Genomic DNA, 20,706 nt, shown 5'->3' on the forward strand with positions numbered 1-20,706 from the left:
CAAAGTGGTAGGCATGTTGTGTAAATCAAATGATACAACCCCCCCCAAAAATCTATTTGAATTCCAGGTTGTAAGGCAACAAAATAGTACAATTGCCAAGGGGGGTGAATACTTTCGCAAGCCACTGTACAAGCTGCTCAGTTTCAGAGATCCCCTGGAGGGCATTGGCAGTGACGAGCGCTATCCATGGCTGGGTCAGAAGTACAACTTGTGGACTTACATACACCACACCCTGAGCTCCACTGACACGGCCATTCAGTGCCTCAGTAATAAGTCAGGAGGCCTTTCACAAAAACAGTCCTTCAGACACTATGGAAACCCAGCCTGGGCGCACTATCACCTGGATAACCAGGCCGAGAGCCAGGGGTCTGTGACAAAGGTCGAGGCACTGCTACGGGATTACCCCTCGCCGTCCCAGGGAAAACTGCACCCCGAGGTATGTGCTGAAAAAGCCTGGACCCTCATGAACTTTGGCCAGGACAAAAGACAGAACATGATAGAGTACTTCCAAATGGCTATTAGGATGGAGCCTGGGAGAAAGGAGTGGCAATCAAGCCACATCTTGTCCCTAGACTCAGTTATCTTATCTAAAAGCAAGGAGTCTGAGTTTCTAGAGAAGTTCAGACTTGCCAAGGAACACGATCCAGACAACTTGAATGTAGCAAGTGTCTACCTGTTAAGACTTGGCAGGAGTGGCCAGGTGAGAAGAGAGGAAGCACAATGGCTAGCGCAGCAAATTTTAAAGAAGCCTGTTAGCTGCTATAATGGTATTAGACCCTTACTTTGCTTTTACAGGAAATATTTATCACATGATGATGCTATTGACCTTGCACACAAGGCTCTGGAAAGACATCAAAATGCGCGCTACATGAAAAAGTGGCTAGCAAAGTCCTACAAATGGAAAATCAATTCAGAAGGAGGTGGCAGACGGTCTAAGGATGACAGTCTGAGGCAGAGCATGATCAACAGAGCCATCCGTCTCTATATGAAAGTGGTCACACTCTACCCAGAAATGACAATTAAGGTCAAACCGGAGCTTGCTAGCATCTACGCAAAATTAAGTATTGACAGGAGGGAAATAGCCATTCAGATCTATGTGGAATTACTCGCCAGCGTACAGGAGCCATCCAAGTTACAGTTACTCTACAACCAATACGCTACATACCTGTATTCCTCCATTAAGGATTACAATGGATCAGTTGATTATCACAGGAAGGCGGCAGAAATACCAAATCCTAACAAATATGGTAGAAAGAGTATAACAATGTTGAGGAAGATCAGAGAAGGGGGAAGAAATTGAAGATGCGCAGAAATTCAGGAATTTCTTGCAAACATTTATTCTAGCATAAGAATGAGCAAGGAGTAAAATTAACCAGAGGTTAACCAAATTGAAGGTGACATAATGTATGTCTTGTTGATTATCTTTGGTCTTTTTTATGCCAGGTTACTGTCAAGCAATTCATGACAAATATTTTTTGTTAAAAGCACTAGGCAAATAAAATGTGATTGATTGAATTGTATTCATTGAAGACAGTAAATAATTCCTCATGACCGCAACACTGTTCTCCTGGGGAACGGGGGCAAAAGTAGTTATTTTTTTGCAGTGGTGTAAAGTACTTAAGTAAAAATACTTTAAAATACTACTTAAGTAGTTTTTGGGGGTATCTGTACTTTACTATTTATATTCTTGCCAACTTCTACTTCACTACATTCCTAAAGATAATGTACTTTTTACTCCATACATTTTTCCTGACACAAAAGTACTCGTTACATTGACAGGAAAATGGTCAAATTCACACACTTATCAAGAGAACATCCCTGGTCATCCCTACTGCCTCTGATCTGGCGTACTCACTAAACACAAATGCTTCGTTTGTAAATGTCTGAGTGTTGGAGTGTGCCCCTGGCTATCCGTCAATAAAAATAAAAATGGTGCCATCTGGTTTGCTTAATATAAGGAATTTGAAAAGGTTTTTCCCTTTTACTTTTGATACTTAAGTATATTTAAAACCAAATACTTTTACCCAAGTAGTATTTTACTGGGTGACTTTCACTTGAGTCATTTTCTATGAAGGTATCTTTACTTTTACCACCACTGTTTTATTTGTATAATTGTGGCTAACACTCATACCAGTCACACATTCAGATGAGGACATCATATGCATTGATGACAGACATCCATAATAAAATACAACTATTTCCACACTTATTCTGTAATGATGAGACGCATCACATTAACAATTGTTTCGACAACAGCTCTCAATAATCGTCTTGGTAAAACAAACACAATTGGGATTAACAACCATTATTACTATGGTCCCTAACCTGCTTGGCCAGAAAATTCAAACAAAAAAAAGACTGTGCAAACATGACATTCTTAGTCTACGTTCAAACCACCAAGCAACTTTATTCACTGATGCATAGGGTTGTGGACAGTTCCATATGAGCTGCAGATTTGAGAAATACAATTGAGATTGCTTCTTTCTGCAACATGGTCTGAAAATATATTAAAATGCAATCATTTCCGAAACAAAATACAAAATACAAGGGATTCCATACACAGATGTACAAATTTGGTCACAATGTTCAAGTCAGAAAAAGGAACTATCCAAGAGCACAAAATACAAAGCGGATCACAAGTTTCCTCTTCGACTCTTCTTGTGGCTCTTTTTTGAACTCCTTGAATAGAAGAAAAACAAAAGCTGGTGATATACTCACTAAATGTCTCCCTCTCTCAAATGCTGTTATTCACAGACAGTTCAACTACACCATGAACACAGAGAGCAGCTTTTTAAATATTGTAGATCCTAGTATAGTGGGGTGAGGGTCTTTCTCTTCTTCAATCACTCACCTCTCTGGGGATTTGGAGTGACTGCGATGCCTGTGGCTTCTGTGATGCCCTGGGACAAAATAGAGACAGCTCTAGGTCAGACTGGGCAGGGGAAACTATTGTTACAAACATCTTAAAGTCTAATGATTACAGCGGAAAATATGTCACACATCACAAATATAAACACTGGTGTGAATTTTTAATCTTGTGCGTTGCAGGATGGCATGGTAGCCATTGCTATGATACCTGGGGACTTTGAGCGGTGACGTCTCTCCCGAGAGCGGCTGCGGTGGCGACGGGGGCTTTTGCTGCGGTGGCGTTCTCGTCTGGGGGATGGGCTGTGTAGCAACAGGAGACAGAAACAATACAGGCATCATTAATACAGGGCACTGTTTACAAGTAACCAGGACCCTAGTGAAGTAAATCTGAGTCTCAGCTCATTTATGAATTAAACACTTAAAGTAGGTTCTGTGTTATTATATTCAATACCATCAGAGTTAGGAATTCAAACAAAGGAAAATAAGAGAAATCCAGCAGAGAACATAGCTTCATACCTTCGTCTCTTAGGTGATCTGCTCCTCCTAGACAGAATAAAAAGGATGCACAAATCTTTAGTGTCTTGAGGATGTTATAGGAAATGACTATGAACTAGGGATCTTTCAAGATGATTCAATGCATTTCCAGATTAATGTGCTCCGATGAGACACAGGAATGATACGTTTTAGTTTGAAACGATTCGGTTCGATGCACTAACATTTGTTGCATAAACACATTCATTATTCCATTCTAAATAAAAATCTACTGCTGATGGAGCTCATGAGCTGGGCCTCTCTGAGCTGGATCTGACTGTCTGAATTGACGTCTTTCTGTGTGTGTGTGTGTGTGTGTGTGTGTGTGATGTATACATCTAGTGTATGTAGGCACCTAAACTGAACCATAAGAGATCAAACAGAGGGGGGGGGGGGGCTTTTTGTCCCCCCACTTTTTATCTGACATCACCTACTAATTAACTTGTCATTTTTGCAGATTATAAGTGTTTGAGCCAGTAATGTATCAATATTTATCTTAAGAAATGAGCTATGACAGCCAATTAATCCACTTCAAATCAGTGTAGATGAAGGGGAGGAGGCAGGTTAAAGAAGGATTTTTAAGCGTGGAGACAATTGAGACATGGATTGTGTATGTGTGCCATTCAGAGGGTGAATGGGAAAGACAAAAGATTTAAGTGCCTTTGAACAGGGTATGGTAGTAGGTGCCAGGCGCACTGGTTTGACTGCAACACTGCTTGGTTTTTCATGGTCAACAGTTTCCTATGTGTATCAAGAATGGTCCACCACCCAAAGAACATCCAGCCAACTTGACAACCGTGGGACGCATTTGAGTCAACATGGGCCAGCATCCCTGTGGAACGCTTTGACACCTTGTAGAGCCCATGCCCCGACTAATTGACACTGTTTTGAGGGCAAAAGGGGATGCAACTCCAGATTAGGAAGGTGTTCCTAATGTTTTGTACACTCGGTGTATAGCACAACTTTGGATTTCACACGTCTCAAAATCAAAAGGTATTAAACATTTTGACATTTTTACGGAGCTTCTCTTCTCCTCTCCTCTCGTTTTGCCATGCATTGTGGTTCCAAAAGTGATTGCTGTCCTCGTTATGAAGTTAACTTTATCCCATATATCTAAAAATGACCATATACACTGATTGTTTAAAGCAAAACTACCAATACTATATCTGATGGTGAACCTGAACAATCAAAATAAAATATAATGTAAGCCCTGATCAGCAGGTATAGCCAGATGAGTTGTGTCTCCGGTATGCGGTAGCTTACATTTATTCCCGTAAAACACTATTTTCAACACATTCAACCTAGCAAATTACATTAGCTGACACTCAACTAATAAAGCCTAATATTGCGCAAGCCATTTTACAAACATTTGAATGCTTAAGGTGCAAGATCAGGAATAGACCTCTCTTTGGTCAGAGTGCGAAGCCTCGCACAGTTCGCAGTTTGACTAGGCTACTGATATTGCCTGGGGTTGTTTGGCATGCAAAATGACTTGTAGATCAACGACTGTCAACGCAGTTACATGCTTAGTTCGACACTGAAAATGAGAGGTATTTTCAGAAGGTAGAAATAAAGTAATATGAGCTTTAAAAAAAAGCCATTCGTAATGTTGGAATCAATTTTCTGACCGATGCATGCTAGATTTGGAGCCGTTTGGGGTCTCGCGGATTGATGCACTCGTATCTTAAACATTAATTACATCCCTACTATGAACTTTGAGATATGTCTGGTTAGTTACCGTCTGGGTGAACGACTGCTGCGTCTGTAGCGTGGAGAGGGCGAGTGGCGAGGCCGATCGTTGTCTCGGTAACTCCGTCTGTGAGGCTCTGGGGTCTGAACTCTCTCTGTCTGTAGACATTTGAACAGAAAGACGACAGAGAGACAGACATGGACAGTGAAACAACGTTAGAATTCTTCCACCCACTACACTAGCGTAAGTTTACTCAACTTTACAGTTAGCTTATGCAGGCTATTGTTGGATAGGGGGATAAAGTTAAGACGACTACCTTCTCCTCTTCCTCATCTTCCTCATCGCTGGTCTCCACCTCATCCAGGTCCTCTTCCAGGGCACTGATGCGTGTGTCTAACAGCTCTGCCTCCTCAAGAACCTGTCTTTTCTGTAGTTAACACACTCACACACACACACACACACACACACACACACACACACATACATCAGCAGTCTAGGTCAGTGAAACAAGGGATGTGAGCACATACACGGGTATGAGACTTACCTGAAGCCTGGGAAGGATTATGTCACACATTCTCTCAGCGTGTAGTAGTTCATCAATAAACTCATCAACGTGTTGCAGCTCAAACTCTGAAACAGAGGGTGAAAGGAGAAAGTGCCATTTAAATCCAAGGTAGACAATTTCGTATTGTATAATCATTCCATGTAAACAAAAAGACTCACCCCCATTTCGGTTCTGACTCTTGATTTTTCTGTAGTCGTTGTACAGTGGTTCCAGGTATTTGTAGCAATCCACTGATGTCCCAGTCAACCTCATGTACATGGCTCCAAGCAAGCGGACATACCTAAGGTGTAGAAAACATCACAGTGAGGTTGCCATGTAGGTTCGGATTTTTTAAATCACATTTGTCAAGCTGGGAGTTACAAGATAGTCATAAATGAAAAGTTAGAAAAACTAATACATAAAGGCTTCTTATACTATAACCAGCATGAATGCAAAATCTTACTTGAAATCCTCGTTTTTTATGAATTCTACGATGATGTCTTTCTCTGGCTGGATCTGCAGCATCTTCAGAGTGAGACACAGGAAAGGTGTCGGTTTGATATTTCCGCCATAAACTCCACCGACAAACTTCAGCGCCATGGCTTTGTCAACGACAAGCTCGGCTAGTGATCAAAGAGAAACCAATCAGAAATAAGATCGTCAATATGGAGCAGGCATTGTTCGCTAACTAGTACTTTTGGTGTGCATAAACCTATACGTGAATGTAACAGGGTAAACATGACTAGATGCTAGCTAGCGCACTTCCTAGTACTACTATGTTTACATTTGTGGTATTTGTATTTCAAGCTAACTAGCGTTAGCTGTTCGCTAGCTCCAACCATAGATATAGATAGAGGACTCATCTTATATCTGTGCCATTATTGCATCTGTGACAGCATGGGCAGTGCCATTGAGGCAACCATCCCCACCCGGTTGACTACTGACTACTTTAAAATGGTGGAAGCCCTTAATGGCGCGGCCCATGCTAAAGGCCTCTATAATTATGGCTCCAACTCACCGGTCAGTCCAAAGCATTCTTCTTTCCAGTATTTTGATTCATAGATTCGAGTACGAATAATTTTCTCCACCAAGTATTGTGGATTTGTTCCATGTATACTGTTGGCATCTTTAACCGTCCTATTTGCCATCTTCACAGCTCAAAACTGAATGAAAAATGTTTTCCTGTGCGAAACGAATTCGCATATGTACTGTATATCTTCCGGTGCAACAATGTACACTTCCGGGGCAGATTTTATTTATTTTAAACTGCATGGAATTTGATCAATTTAGCCGTTCAACTCAGAGACGAGTTCCTGTCTCTCTTTGTGAGTATGGGTGACAGCTAGTTAGCTCAGCCCATTCATAGACGCTAATAACCCAAACTACTTTTGCGCATATTGACGATAGTATTTTCTGGCCATCGGGTGTTCTGTCCGGGGAAATTTGTTAAGATACCTGACGCTCGTTCTGAACGTTATAACGCGCTGTGCAGACTGGCCGATAATAGTCCAGGCTAGAGCTGGCTGGCTGGTAGGTAGTGCAGGCCACGGACAATGGTGAAAAACCGCTAACGGTGGCTAATAGCAAGTAAATAGTTAGCTGGCTCTTCCCGTCCGGTAGACAAAGAGGTAGATAGCCTTGAGCCAGGCCTATATCCCGGCTAACTGGTGCTTGCTTCGGGGGCAGTGGTGATTAGCCTACAGCAACATCCATTCAGTTGCGGCTAGCTAGTTGCGATCCGGTGTTAGGGTCCAGTGTTTCAGTTATTCCGGCAGAAAATCCGATGTTCTGGGTGAAAACCGCTAATAGCTAGTTAGTTGGCTAGCTAGTTTCAACTGGAGATTCTAGATAAAGGTGAGTAAATAATAGAATCTGTTCCACATTGAGTGAGGCGGGTTGCAGGAAAGTATATTTAGTAGAAGGATGAAAAGTGTGATAGGGAAATATGTACGAAAAATACAAAAAACAGGCTATTTACACGGACACACAACAAAGCACACAACCGCACTGCTACGACATCTTGGATTATTGCCAGGTATGATCTGTATAATTGAATGTACAGTACCTCTGTGACGTTTGTACGTTTCATATATTTATTTTATTATTTATTTTTTAATTTTCTATTTCCTTTTCTTAAACCTGTGTGCTTGGGTATTTTCTTTGCTAAATATGCATTTTGAATGTATAATTGAACTTCCGTATATGTTTGTACAGTTGTTCAGCACACATTTTCTCTTGAGGCTTGTCACAGTTCAGTAGCCGAAGTCTACACCCTTCATTGGTGATTGGTCAACAGTAGGGATTATTCAATGAAGTGTTTATTGTCATTCAACAACACAATACTAGTTTTCATGCACATTCTTTTAATTGAGTTAGTTAGATGTAAAATTGCTCGGCTAAGACCTCTGCAAAAACGTCAAAATTTATTAAAAATGTATTGAGGAAGTGTACTTGTTGCTACAGTGTCTCAAGAGGGACAAACAGTAATATTGCTGCTTTTCTCTAGTTTTTCAAGCGAAGGTATTTTAAGGGAGTATGCAAGCACAGACGTTCACTTCGCCTAGCCGAGTTGTGCTATGAGCAAACCAAACCTATGTATGCGGACGCCTTAAGGATTCCCACATATTTCCATGTTGCAGCGCTTGTTTACGGAAAACCGACAGAGGTGTACCTGTGCTAATTAACTATCTGCATGTCCGCAGGGGTTCCCAAACTGTTTTGGCCCGCGGCCCCATTTTGATATAAAAAATGTTTTGCAACCCCACCATTTAAAAAAAAGTTATGTAATCAACGGCCAATGTTAACTTTTTTAATTGGGGCTATGACAGTCTATTACAAATCACAATATCACCGAAGTATGTTGTATCGGGTAGGGAATTTTACATCCCTACCCCAGCAGAAGGGCGTGGCCACTGAAACAAAATTCTGTGAGCAACTACACTAGGCTTTCCACTAGATGTTGGAACATTGCTGCGGGGACTTGCTTCCATTCAGCGACGAGCATTAGTGAGGTTGGGCGATTTAAGCCTGGCTCGCAGTCGCCATTCCAATTCATCCCAAAGGTGTTCGATGGGGTTGTGGTCAGGGCTCTGTGCAGGCCAGTCAAGTTCTTCCACACCGATCTCGACAAACCATTTCATGCTAAAACAGGAAAGGGCCTTCCCCAAACTGTTGCCACAAAGTTGGAAGAACACTATCGTCTAGAATGTCCCTTCACTGGAACTAAGGGGCCTAGCCCGAACCATGAAAAACAGCCCCAGACTATTATTCCTCCTCCACCAAACTTTACAGGCAGGTAGCGTTCTCCTGGCTTCCGCAAAACCCAGATTCTTCCCTCGGCCACAGTTTTTGTGCTGACGTTGCTTCCAGAGGAAGTTTGGAACTCAGTAGTGAGTGTTGCAACCGAGGACAGATGATTTTTATGCGCTTCAGCACTCGGCGGTCCCGTTCTGAGAGCTTGTGTGGCCTACTACTTTGCGGCTGAGCCGTTGTTGCTGCTCCTAGACGTTTCCACTTCACAATAACAGCACTTACAGTCGACCGGGGCAGCTCTAGCAGGGCAGAAATTTGACGAACTGACTTGTTGGGAAGGTGGCATCCTATGACAGTGCCACATTGAAAGTAACAGCTCTTCAGTAAGGCCATTCTACTACCAATGTTTGTCTATGGAGATTGCATGGCTGTGTGCTCGATTTTATACACCTGTCAGCTGTGGCTGAAATAGCCAAATCCACTAATTTGAAGGGGTGTCCACATACTTTTGTGTATATATAGTGTAAATCCGGGTCTCCTCCTTCAGAAACTGACAGACCAGAAGGCGACCACTGACCACGCTGCAGCCCTATTGGAAAATAATTTCAGTAACCCCGCCCCCAAGAAGGAGACCACCGTGCTATTGGCTGACGAGGTAAGGCCGCCTTTTAATCACGAATGCACTCTGTCTTGACTCTAAGGATAGGAGAATGTATTTTTACTTTGGTTGTAACCATCGTTTACCCCAACTGGGAGATGCAAATGATAGATGTCAAGACAGAGGATTGTGTTCATTCTATAATTGTCTCAGTATTTCTACTCTACATATTTCGTGGACACATTGCAGTAGAATTACACATTTTGACTTGAATGGGGGATGCTTGTTCTAATCATTCCATTTCTGTGACTGACCCTGTGTTCCACTCCTTAGCTGGACTTGCTTTTGGACCAGGAAGCAGAACATCATGTACAAGCTGTTTGATTGGCCAAAGGGGCGCCACGCCCGCCTGGTGGTGCTGACCAATCGCCAACACCATGGACCTCCCAGAGAGGATAATGATCAACAGGGTGACCAGCATACTGGTAAGGACTGTCTCTTTCACCACCATATGAGGGCGCTGTTCCACTGGTGTGTCCAGGCTTGCAATCACCTCTACTTTCATTACAGATGCATTTGTACTTACTAAGGAGCTTACTAATGATGTTTTTGTATTGCTTATGAAATGTAATTTTGTATTCTTGCAGCTCTAATAGTGTGTGGATGAAAGAGTTTGTGTGTTTAACTGCATCTTACGGTGTTTAGAACTGTGTGTGTGTGTCCAGGGCCTGACCAGGATGTCGTTCTAGCTGTACAGCTGCAGCAGATCATCACGTCCAGACTGAACAAGGTCAAGGCCTTTGAGGAGGAGGCTCTGCACCCCGTCTCCAAAAAGGTATTCTATTATCCAGCCCAAGGGGTGCACAACTCAGATCCTTGCGTTCCAGTCCTTCTGTTTTTTTTTTCTTCCTGCCCCTTAATTGATACATTAATGCCATCGATTGGAACCATGGATTGGAAAGGTCTGCCAGTGATACTGTGAAGTGTTCTGTTTGGCGGTACCTATCTGTGAGTGGTGTTTCTGTCTCTGACCGCTGTCCCTCTCCCGTCCACCAGGTGGCAGCGTTATCAGGAGACATCTGGCGATGTCTGGACACAGAGATCTGCGAGCACTCAGCCTCACACATGTCCTCCACAGGATTGGTGGGCATGAGTCATGTGATGGAGGCCCTGGATGAGATGTCCTCCTCCTCTTACATCAAAGCCAACAGGTAAGAGACACCCCATTGGCCCACAGAGATGTCAATCTGTTCCCATTGGCCCAGAGAGCTGTCAATCTATGTGAAATCTATGTGTGTTACGTGTGCATTGGTGTAGGAGAAGCTCTTCCTGAGGGCGGTCATCGCTGAATTCAGGCGGCTGGGACTGGAGGTGGCCACCTTCCAACAGGTATAGACCCTACTGAGGTCAACATTGACTGACTTCAGCTCTTGCTCAACACACATCTTTCCTTCTTTTACCTGCATTGTGGATCTCCCCCTAGGTGTTAGTGCAGCACCAAGCGTTGTCGTGTGGAGGGCCTGTAGCCCATAAGTGTGTCCGAGGGTCTGGCCGTGTGTCAGCGCCTGAGGGCGTGTCGTCTGCTGCTGCTGGAGGCCAGCCGTCTAGACGTACTACAGCAGGTCAGACTCGACGTCAGCCAGAACGACGTGCTCTACGCACTCAATGCCGACAGAGAGACCACCAGGGGTCCAGGCAGGGGTCCACCCTGTGTTTCCTGACAAGGTTGGTCCTAACATAAGGATTTGTTTTCTCAGTTCAGGAGAGCTGCCGTATCACCAGGTTTCAGTTGCAGTGAAGGGTTAAACTGTAATTATCTCGGTTCCTGAGCCAGATTGGGAAAGGAAACTGGCTCCATCAGGACTATCTCTGTCCGTTCAATTGATCGATGTACTGTTTTGTGAGAACCAAGATCCCTCTCTCACACTGAAACTCTTCAGGTCCACCATTGGACCACATAGTCCCATGCCTGCCCTTGACCACAGCCAAAACTACTGTACCACTCAGGACTGGGAACATGAATCCCACAGACACCTCTGGCTGTGTCCTCTTTTAGAGGCTCACAGTTTGGTTTGATGGTGTCTTCTGAGAGGCAGAGTATTTTTTTTTTTAGGACAAGGATCCTCTGTTTTTAATATTATTTTACAAATGCTTTTCAGTGTTGTCATTGTTGCAAGCACCATTGGAAGCATTTGAAAGGGAAACTGCATCGTACTTGAACATTTTATTATGGAATTCTGCCAAGCACAAAAGAAATCATGACTTCTATTAAATTGATTTTATGTATGTTTACTGAAAATTGCCCTTGTTACAAACTTTTGAAAGGATATTTAAATCTGGTTTTAACTCATTGTGTTGATGGGAGCGCTACAGTTCCCCATCAGTTAGCCATTTGACTTTCCTCTTTTATCCTTATTCAAACATTTTAATGTTGCTCTTGTTGGTTTTATGATTTTCTGTATTATTTTTTGAATATTGTATCTACAAATATAATAAAGATATTTAACAATACTTGTAGGTCTACCTTTCCATTCTTCATGTACACATTACCTGCACAGGTATTGCTTTCCAGAGATGGCTAGAATGAAGCAAGCATAGTTTACATCTACATTTTTAAATTTTAGTCATTTAGCAGACGCTCTTACCCAGAGCGACTTACAGGAGCAATTAGGGTTAAGTGCCTTGCTCAATGGCACATCGACAGATTTTTCACCTAGTCGGCTCGGGGATTAGAACCAGCGACTTTTCGGTTACTGGCACAACGCTCTTAACCACTAAGCTACCTGCCGCCCCTTTGTAGAGTGAAAAGATTATGATAGACATATACTGTACAGCCAGGCATAAGACAAGCAAAATATATATATTTATAGTATGTCGAAGGAAAATATCAAAGTCCCTCTTGGTTCATCCAATCCCCCCCCAAAAAATATATAATTGTTGCACCTTTTTACAATGTACATAATGCTACAAGTTTGTATTTATTTGTAATTTAACTAGGCAAGTCAGTTAAGAACAAATTCTTATTTACAATGACGGCCTACACCGGGCCGATTGGCTGTCCCATAGGGCGGCGCACAATCACGGCCGGTTGTGATACAGCCTGGAATCGAACCAGGGGGTCTGTAGTGACGCCTCAAGCAATGAGATGCAGTGCCTTAGACCGCTGCGCCACTCGGGAGCCCAAGTTAATGACATATTCAATGACCTGTTTTAGTGGTGATGTAATGGATATTGTGTTGATGTTTTGTAACTGTCCATTCTGAAGACCATTTTATATCCACAAGCACACTTGAGCTGTGTCTTACATGTTCCTAGACAAATTAAGATATTTCATCCAGCATTGTGCAACGTTGAATATCCTAAATACATCCTTGTTTTGAGAATAGCACTTTTTATATTTAAAGCCTCCCCCTTGTGTTTTGTACTTGGTTTCTTTTATTTTTCCCATGTCTTTCTCATGCGTTTGTGTGCCCTTGTTGGCACTCTGGCACAGCACAATCAGGCATTTGTGTTGGCTGAGCTTGTGCCATCCAGGTTGGCATAGGTCCTGCTGCTTTGGGGGGTGCCCTGCTGCCCTGGACAGTCCAGTCTCTTTATGGGCTGCTCGGCCAGCAGTAGGTAGGAGCGGTTGAGGATGTCTGTTATACTAGAGGATGATGGGAAGCTGGAGGACCTAGTGAAGGAGCAGTGACACCTCTCCTGGAGCACCTCCTCTCCCCCCACCCCCAGGCTCTGAGACTCCGCCCCCACCTCCCCATCGTACACGTACTCGTTCCCTCGGAGACGGGGGATGACATCATCCGTGGTCAGGGTCACGTAGTCCGGACTGACCTCCAGGAACAGGGTAGGAGGGCTCTCCTCCTCCCCGCCTGAGGTGTCTTGTTCTGGGGAGAGTAGTAAGGAGAACTCCCTGGGAAGCATCCCTCTGCCTGGAGCCTCCCTCTCAGACATGATCTCCACGACACAGGCTGGGGTCTCCTCTGAACACTGCTTGATGTTGAAGGGAGGGTCCTATGGAGGTAACACAGGAGCATACAGACACACTCAGATCCAATGGTTTCCAATATCTGCACACAATGATAAACTAAATGTGTTATATATTGAACACATTTCATTGTTAACTTGACCCTTTCAATTGATCTAGTTCCGTTAATCCACTGTGTACTGTAATTAATTACGTTTTGTCCATTGATATCTGTCAGGAAGCCGTGCAGTACTTTGTCAAGGTTTGGGACTGGTGGCCACAGATACTGTTTGAGCTTACTGGTGGAAGAAGATAAACATTTTCAGTACACATGTCCATGTATAGGGTGATAAGAATAAGTTGATGGTAAAACAGATTTTATTATGAAGCAAAATGAAAAAGCATCTTACGTGAGATACCTGGAGAACATGGAGATGAAGACGACTGAGACAATGAGCATCATGAGAGGGATGCAGGGGATGAGGGCACCTGTTGAGTTACATGAAAGAATTCTAGAAGAGCTTGAGAAGGAGAATATCTCCAGAAGTTAAACATAATCAATGATTGTTTTACTGTACCTAAGTCTGAGGGCGTGTCCACAGTGAGTCGGGGTGACCAGTCGCTCCAGTAGCCAGCGTAGACTGACCCGTTGGGTCTGGCTCTGACCTGGATGTAGTACTGAACTCCAGTCTGAATGTCCAGACAGGAACTGGTCTCTGGGCCCTGCAGGGTCACCAGCTGGAGAGAGAGGACAACACACAATTGCACCCAGTTATTGGTGGGTGATTGGTATGTGTACTGCAAAATACAAAGTCATGACGAAACGTAGTTCTCTGTTTACATGCGATAAGGACAGAGCCAGGGTTCTACCACACAACAGAATGAAGTAAACAGAAGAAGATCATTTAGTTAATTCTGTACCTTCCAGACAGTCTCCTCTCGAGGCTGGTAGCAGAGCTGGTACATCAGGTGGACAGACAGGGCCAATAGAGGGATGTCCCATTTCAGACGCAGCCTGCCCCCCTCCCACTGTCCCCTCAGCCTCCCCGGAGGGGCTGTTTGAACTGACCGCAGCATAGGGAGAGGAGAGAGAGACATAACATGAGTTTTGCAGAGATGATTAGTGTATGCCCAGCAATACAGATTGTACTGTCTGTTACAGACGTCTGTCAATATCTTACTGCATTGTCAGCAATACAGTAAGATGCATGCTAGACTCGATTTTGTACTCAATGGCAATGTAGTATACCGGTAGACGATAGTCTCCTTTTTTAATGAAGGGAGGCTTTCACAGCTGCCAAATGGTATTTTATCAGTGTGACTCACTGCTGTTGTTGAGTCTGAAAGGCTCAGTGTAGAAGGTCCGCCTGGAAGTAGCAGGACCAGCGCTGAGTTTGACCCGTATCTCACTGGACTCTGCTCCATGGAAACTGCAATGGTAGGAGGTGTTCTCATTCTGCGTACACTCTCTCCAGCCCTCACTTTCACTGCAGAGAATATACAACAAGAGGTTAGGGGGGCAGGTAGCTTAGTGGTTAAGAGTGCTGTACCAGTAACCGAAAGGTCGCTGGTTCTAATCCCTGAGCCGACTAGGTGAAAAATCTGCCGATGAGCCCTTGAGCAAGGCACTTAACCCTAATTGCGCCTGTAAGTCGCTCTGGATAAGAGCGTCTGCTAAATGACTTAAATAGCCTCTGATCAGGTATTTTGACTGTAAAACTACATTTAGATTACTTTGAGGAGGGTTTTGCAAGAACCTCATTGGAGTAATTTCTTAATTTGTTAATACCTGGGTCCCAGCGTGTAGTATATGGTGTAGGTATCATCTCTGTAGGCCTGCCCATTCCATTGGCAGGTGATGTTTTGCAGGTCAGAAGTGTGGCACAACAATGAGATATCAGCTGGAGAAAAAATTATAGTAAAACTCCATCACTTAAATCAGTAATGTAAAGTGACCATATTCAGTTCCTCTATTCACATTTACAACAATACTACCACAGACCTGCACTCTGGGGAACCATGGCAGTTTTGGGGACCGACCAGTCGCTCCAATGACCGCTGGTCTCTTTCTCGCTGTAGCCAATGGGTTTGACCCTCAGCTGGACGCTGACCACCTCCCCTGGCGCTAGAGAGACCAGGCTGTGGATGGGGGACCTCACTGGCTTTATCTGGGGACAGGGAGGGTACAGAAATCATAGGCGTTCTACACCAGCAGCACAGTGACTGGGGTTTGGGTGACGATTTTTTACCAAACAATTCATCTACAGTGAGGAAAAAAAAGTATTTGATCCCCTGCTGATTTTGTACGTTTGCCCACTGACAAAGAAATGATCAGTCTATAATTTTAATGGTAGGTTTATTTGAACAGTGAGAGACAGAATAACAACAAAATAATCCAGAAAAACGCATGTCAAAAATGTTAGAAATTGATTTGCATTTTAATGAGGGAAATAAGTATTTGACCCCCTCTCAATCAGAAAGATTTCTGGCTCCCAGGTGTCTTTTATACAGGTAACGAGCTGAGATTAGGAGCACACTCTAAAAGGGAGTGCTCCTAATCACAGTGTGTTACCTGTATAAAAGACACCTGTCCACAGAAGCAATCAATCAATCAGATTCCAAACTCTCCACCATGGCCAAGACCAAAGAGCTCTCCAAGGATGTCAGGGACAAGATTGTAGACCTACACAAGGCTGGAATGGGCTACAAGACCATCGCCAAGCAGCTTGGTGAAAAGGTGACAACAGTTGGTGCGATTATTCGCAAATGGAAGAAACACAAAATAACTATCAATCTCCCTCGGCCTGGGGCTCCATGCAAGATCTCACCTTGTGGAGTTGCAATGATCATGAGAACGGTGAGGAATCAGCCCAGAACTACACGGGAGGATCTTGTCAATGATCTCAAGGCAGCTGGGACCATAGTCACCAAGAAAACAATTGGTAACACACTACGCCATGAAGGACTGAAATCCTGCAAGGTCACCCTGCTCAAGAAAGCACATATACAGGCCCGTCTGAAGTTTGCCAATGAACATCTGAATGATTCAGAGGAGAACTGGGTGAACGTGTTGTTGTCAGATGAGACCAAAATGGAGCTCTTTGGCATCAACTCAACTCGCCGTGTTTGGAGGAGGAGGAATGCTGCCTATGACCCCAAGAACACCATCCCCACCGTCAAACATGGAGGTGGAAACATTATGCTTTGGGGGTGTTTTTCTGCTAAGGGGACAGGACAACTTCACTGCATCAAAGGGACGATGGACGGGGCCATGTACCATCAAATCTTGGGTGAGAACCTCCTTCCCTCAGCCAGGGCATTGAAAATGGATCGTGGATGGATATTCCAGCATGACAATGACCCAAAACACACGGCCAAGGCAACAAAGGAGTGGCTCAAGAAGAAGCACATTAAGGTCCTGGAGTGGCCTAGCCAGTCTCCAGACCTTAATCCCATAGAAAATCTGTGGAGGGAGCTGAAGGTTCGAGTTGCCAAATGTCAGCCTCGAAACCTTAATGACTTGGAGAAGATCTGCAAAGAGGAGTGGAACAAAATCCCTCCTGAGATGTGTGCAAACCTGGTGGCCAACTACAAGAAACGTCTGACCTCTGTGATTGCCAACAAGGGTTTTGCCACCAAGTACTAAGTCATGTTTTGCAGAGGGGTCAAATACTTATTTCCCTCATTAAAATGCAAATCAATTTATAACATTTTTGACATGCGTTTTTCTGGATTTTGTTGTTGTTATTCTGTCTCTCACTGTTCAAATAAACCTACCATTAAAATTATAGACTGATCATGTCTTTGTCAGTGGGCAAACGTACAAAATCAGCAGAGGATCAAATACTCTTTTCCCTCACTGTATCTTTTTCCCCTTGCAGCTAATCTGACTGGTTGAATTGGTGTTGATTTTGTGTGTTTCTGAGTTTCAGTAGGCCTACCAGTTCCGTTCTTTCCCTCAGGCTCTGGGAGGAGTATCGTATCCCATACTGCATGTTGTTCTCCCACTCTCTGGGTGTGTGCCACGCCACCTGGAACTGCCCAGTCTGCCCTGTTGGGTGAAGGGATACATTCACAGGGGGATCCAGGAGAACTGAGGAGAAAGAAGAAAGAATGAAGCAGAGAGGATATGCCATTACTGGAAAGTAAGAACTTTAGATTTCAAACTACTAAAATCCACATTCTCTCTCTCTCTCTCTCTCTCACCCTGGTCCTCGACGCTGACAGTGCGTGCATAGAGTGTGTAGTTGGAGCTGCTCTCCAACACTCTGATGTGTGTGAAGATGAACAGGAAGACATCAGAGGGAGGGAAGGAGCAGACATGGAGGACTGCCCCCCTCTCCTCCGTCCTCTGGAGGGTAAGATTACACCTCTTCTCCTCCCCACTGAACAGACAGAGAGAATATGACTGGCATCAGTGACTGGCAGAATGGAGTGTATGTCAGGTCCACTTCAACTGTAATACATGTTAGTGTATTTCATTTCTTTCTGAAAATATTGTTGTTTTGTAAATGACCAGAATACACTGAACATACTCATCATTACTATAGAAGAAGTCATACGAGTTGTTGCCTGGTGTCTCCCAGAAACAGGTGAAGTCATACTGTGTCCTGGTAAAACACTTTGGATCTGCATCATCCGCCAACAGTAGAACATCTGTTAGGGAGTGTAGTAGATACCGATAGGATGGGTTTCATGAAATATACTGTGGCATAAAAATAATGCATATAATGTATTTATTATCTTATTATAACACTTTAACATAGAATAGGAAAATACTACTAAAAAACTATATTTCGGTATTTGTTTAATTCAAAATACAAAAAGTGTCACAGTATGATACCACAAAAAACGCATCATACTGTGACAATCTCTGTATTTTGAAAGTTTTATATCTTGAAAACTTGATTGCTGACATGCAACACGTTTTGGGACAACAGTGGACTAATACAACAAATACCGAAATATAGTTTTTGAGTAATACTTTTCTTTAATCTACTGATGCACTTGTTTGTGAACATGTCATATCAGTGCTTAACAGAAAAATTTAAATAAATCCTCAGCAGAGAACAACAGGGAAGTTAAGCTGTGAGAGGATCAACATTATTGCCTTGATTTGTGTAGCTCTGACAGTGACACTATTTCAGATATTATACATACTGGTGGACAGTTTACTATTGCAATTGATTTGTTGTGTAAGATAAAACAGGTGCTCCAATGTCATACCTTTATTTGACAGGTGAGGGACAGCCCCAGCCCTGGTCCCCTGCCCCAGAACATCCACCCAGCATGCTGTGGTCCAAAGCCAGACGCAGAGTATCCTCCAGGTGAGATGGAGATCCATGACATATACATCCACAGGTATGTCTAACCTATCCGATCACTATCCATTAACCTCTCTGTCTGAGAGTGTCAGGGTGTTGTGTGTCAACATAGTGTTGTGGTCTGGGGGGTAGTAATGAGGGGAGGCCCTATCTGACAGTTCCTCATGCTACAGGAAGTGTGTGTTGTGTGGATTGAGCCAGTCAGGCACCCATATGGGGGTGAAAGAGAGAAGGTGGCCTCTGACACACATTGTAAACATTTATAGCTACTCTAAGCTCTCTCACCAAAAATCTAAGATCAAATGGAAATCTTTGAACATGTCATCCTTTATTCAGAGTGCAGTAAAAGTCAGTTACAGTGGGGAGAACAAGTATTTGATACACTGCCGATTTTGCAGGTTTTCCTACTTACAAAGCATGTAGAGGTCTGTAATTTTTATCATAGGTACACTTCAACTGTGAGAGACGGAATCTAAAACAAAAATCAAGAAAATCACATTGTATGATTTTTAAGTAATTAATTTGCATTTTATTGCATGACATAAGTATTTGATACATCAGAAAAGCAGAACTTAATATTTGGTAGAGAAACCTTTGTTTGCAATTACAGAGATCATACGTTTCCTGTAGGTCTTGACCAGGTTTGCACACACTGCAGCAGGTATTTTGGCCCACTCCTCCATACAGACCTTCTCCAGATCCTTCAGGTTTCGGGGCTGTCGCTGGGCAATACGGACTTTCAGCTCCCTCCAAAGATTTTCTATTGGGTTCAGGTCTGGAGACTGGCTAGGCCACTCCAGGACCTTGAGATGCTTCGTACCAAATATTAAGTTCTGCTTTTCTGATGTATTATGTCATGCAATCAAATGTAAATTAATTACTTAAAAATCATACAATGTGATTTTCTGGATTTTTGTTTTAGATTCTGTCTCTCACATTTGAAGTGTACCTATGATAAAAATTACAGACCTCTACATGCTTTGTAAGTAGGAAAACCTGCAAAATCGGCAGTGTATCAAATACTTGTTCTCCCCACTGTATATGACACGTTCAATGCCTTCAGAAAGTATTCATACCCCTTGACTTATTCCACATTTTGTTGTGTTACAGCATGAATTCAATTTGGGTAAAACATGTTTTTTTTCTCACCATCTACACACAATGCACCATAATGACAAAGTGAAAATGTTTTTAGAAGTGTGTGCAAATGAATTTAAAATTAAGTACAGAAATATCTCATTTTCACAAGTATTCACACCCCTGAGTCAAGACTTTGTAGAATAACCTTTGGCACTGATTACAGCTGTAAGTCTTTCTAGGTAAGTCTCTAAGAGCTTTTCACACCTGGATTCTGCAACATTTGACAATGATTCTTTTCAAAATGTTTCAAGCTCTGTCAAATGAGTTGTTGAACATTGCAAGACAACCATTTTCAGGTCTTGTCATAGATTTTCTAGTAGATTTAAGTCAAAACTGTAACTTGGCCACTCAGGAAAATTCACTGTCTTCTTGGCCTTGTGTTTTAGGTTATTGTACTGCTGAAAGCTGAATTCACCTCCCAGTGTCTGGTGGAAAGGTTTTCCTCTAGGATTTTGCCTGTGCTTAGCTCCATTCCGTTTCTTTTTTATCCTGAAAAACTCCCCAGTCCTTAACGGTTACAAGCATACCGATAACATGATGCAGCCACCAATATGCTTGAAAATATGGAAAGTGTTACTTAGTAATGTGTTGTATTGGATTTGCCCCAAACATAAAACTTTGTATTCAGGCCAAAAAGTTAATTGCTTTGCCACATTTCTTTTTCAGTATTACTTTAGTGCCTTGTTGCAAACAGGGTGCATGTTTTTTAAAACTGTTTTTATTCTGTACAGGCTTCCTTCTTTTCACTGTGTAATTTAGGTTAGTGTTGTAGAGTATCTACAGTGTTCCATCCTC

General features: G+C 43.1%; 3 protein-coding genes across 6 annotated transcripts; 1 reads left to right on the forward strand and 2 right to left on the reverse strand.

The window, feature by feature from the left end:
- Window positions 1-2,374: 2,374 nt before the first annotated feature.
- On the reverse strand, window positions 2,375-7,182 carry LOC121540431 (pre-mRNA-splicing factor 38A-like). The gene is made up of 10 exons (XM_041849298.2): window positions 6,652-7,182; window positions 6,097-6,256; window positions 5,813-5,934; window positions 5,634-5,719; window positions 5,406-5,516; window positions 5,138-5,247; window positions 3,385-3,411; window positions 3,077-3,168; window positions 2,852-2,900; window positions 2,375-2,679 (listed from the first exon to the last, which is right to left on the reverse strand). The coding sequence occupies exons 1-10, from the start codon at window positions 6,779-6,781 to the stop codon at window positions 2,634-2,636; spliced, it is 933 nt and encodes a 310-aa protein (XP_041705232.2). The 5' UTR covers window positions 6,782-7,182; the 3' UTR covers window positions 2,375-2,633.
- Window positions 7,183-7,445: 263 nt separating this feature from the next.
- Window positions 7,446-11,994, forward strand: LOC121540432 (origin recognition complex subunit 1-like). Of its 4 annotated transcripts, none has more exons than XR_005995496.2 (7): window positions 7,446-7,487; window positions 9,433-9,540; window positions 9,817-9,968; window positions 10,209-10,318; window positions 10,540-10,694; window positions 10,801-10,872; window positions 10,967-11,994. XR_005995496.2 is itself a non-coding variant. In XM_045207758.1 (6 exons), the coding sequence occupies exons 3-6, from the start codon at window positions 9,851-9,853 to the stop codon at window positions 10,814-10,816; spliced, it is 399 nt and encodes a 132-aa protein (XP_045063693.1). In that variant the 5' UTR covers window positions 7,552-7,668; window positions 9,433-9,540; window positions 9,817-9,850; the 3' UTR covers window positions 10,817-11,994. The 4 variants fall into 4 exon arrangements, 1 of the variants encoding a protein (XP_045063693.1); XR_005995495.2 differs by lacking the exon at window positions 7,446-7,487 and adding an exon at window positions 7,552-7,668; XM_045207758.1 differs by lacking the exon at window positions 7,446-7,487 and adding an exon at window positions 7,552-7,668 and having other exon boundaries at window positions 10,801-11,994.
- Window positions 11,995-12,601: 607 nt separating this feature from the next.
- LOC121539928 (thrombopoietin receptor) lies at window positions 12,602-18,870 on the reverse strand. Its single transcript, XM_041848575.2, has 12 exons — window positions 18,674-18,870; window positions 17,983-18,103; window positions 17,654-17,832; window positions 17,389-17,540; window positions 15,450-15,615; window positions 15,237-15,348; window positions 14,774-14,934; window positions 14,369-14,511; window positions 14,026-14,185; window positions 13,858-13,936; window positions 13,662-13,746; window positions 12,602-13,494 (listed from the first exon to the last, which is right to left on the reverse strand). Exons 1-12 carry the CDS (start codon window positions 18,789-18,791, stop codon window positions 12,982-12,984), a joined length of 1,989 nt encoding a protein of 662 aa, XP_041704509.2. The 5' UTR covers window positions 18,792-18,870; the 3' UTR covers window positions 12,602-12,981.
- Between the last annotated feature and the right edge of the window lie 1,836 nt (window positions 18,871-20,706).

This window comes from Coregonus clupeaformis, chromosome 26, assembly GCF_020615455.1.
Source record: "Coregonus clupeaformis isolate EN_2021a chromosome 26, ASM2061545v1, whole genome shotgun sequence".
NCBI lineage: Eukaryota > Metazoa > Chordata > Actinopteri > Salmoniformes > Salmonidae > Coregonus > Coregonus clupeaformis.

Excerpts from the sequence above, each read along its gene's own strand:
- LOC121540431 (XM_041849298.2), bottom strand. The coding sequence starts at position 6,781 with ATGGCAAATAGGACGGTTAAAGATGCCAACAGTATACATGGAACAAAT. Across the intron at positions 5,720-5,812 it reads GAGTCAGAACCGAAATGGGG|AGTTTGAGCTGCAACACGTT; the intron begins GTGAGTCTTTTT and ends CCTCTGTTTCAG. Across the intron at positions 2,901-3,076 it reads TCACCGCTCAAAGTCCCCAG|GGCATCACAGAAGCCACAGG; the intron begins GTATCATAGCAA and ends ATTTTGTCCCAG.
- LOC121540432 (XM_045207758.1), top strand. The coding sequence starts at position 9,851 with ATGTACAAGCTGTTTGATTGGCCAAAGGGGCGCCACGCCCGCCTGGTG. Across the intron at positions 9,969-10,208 it reads ACAGGGTGACCAGCATACTG|GGCCTGACCAGGATGTCGTT; the intron begins GTAAGGACTGTC and ends GTGTGTGTCCAG. Across the intron at positions 10,319-10,539 it reads TGCACCCCGTCTCCAAAAAG|GTGGCAGCGTTATCAGGAGA; the intron begins GTATTCTATTAT and ends CCCGTCCACCAG.
- LOC121539928 (XM_041848575.2), bottom strand. The coding sequence starts at position 18,791 with ATGGATCTCCATCTCACCTGGAGGATACTCTGCGTCTGGCTTTGGACC. Across the intron at positions 15,349-15,449 it reads CATGGTTCCCCAGAGTGCAG|CTGATATCTCATTGTTGTGC; the intron begins GTCTGTGGTAGT and ends TTTTTTCTCCAG. Across the intron at positions 14,512-14,773 it reads TTTCAGACTCAACAACAGCA|TTCAAACAGCCCCTCCGGGG; the intron begins GTGAGTCACACT and ends TGCTGCGGTCAG.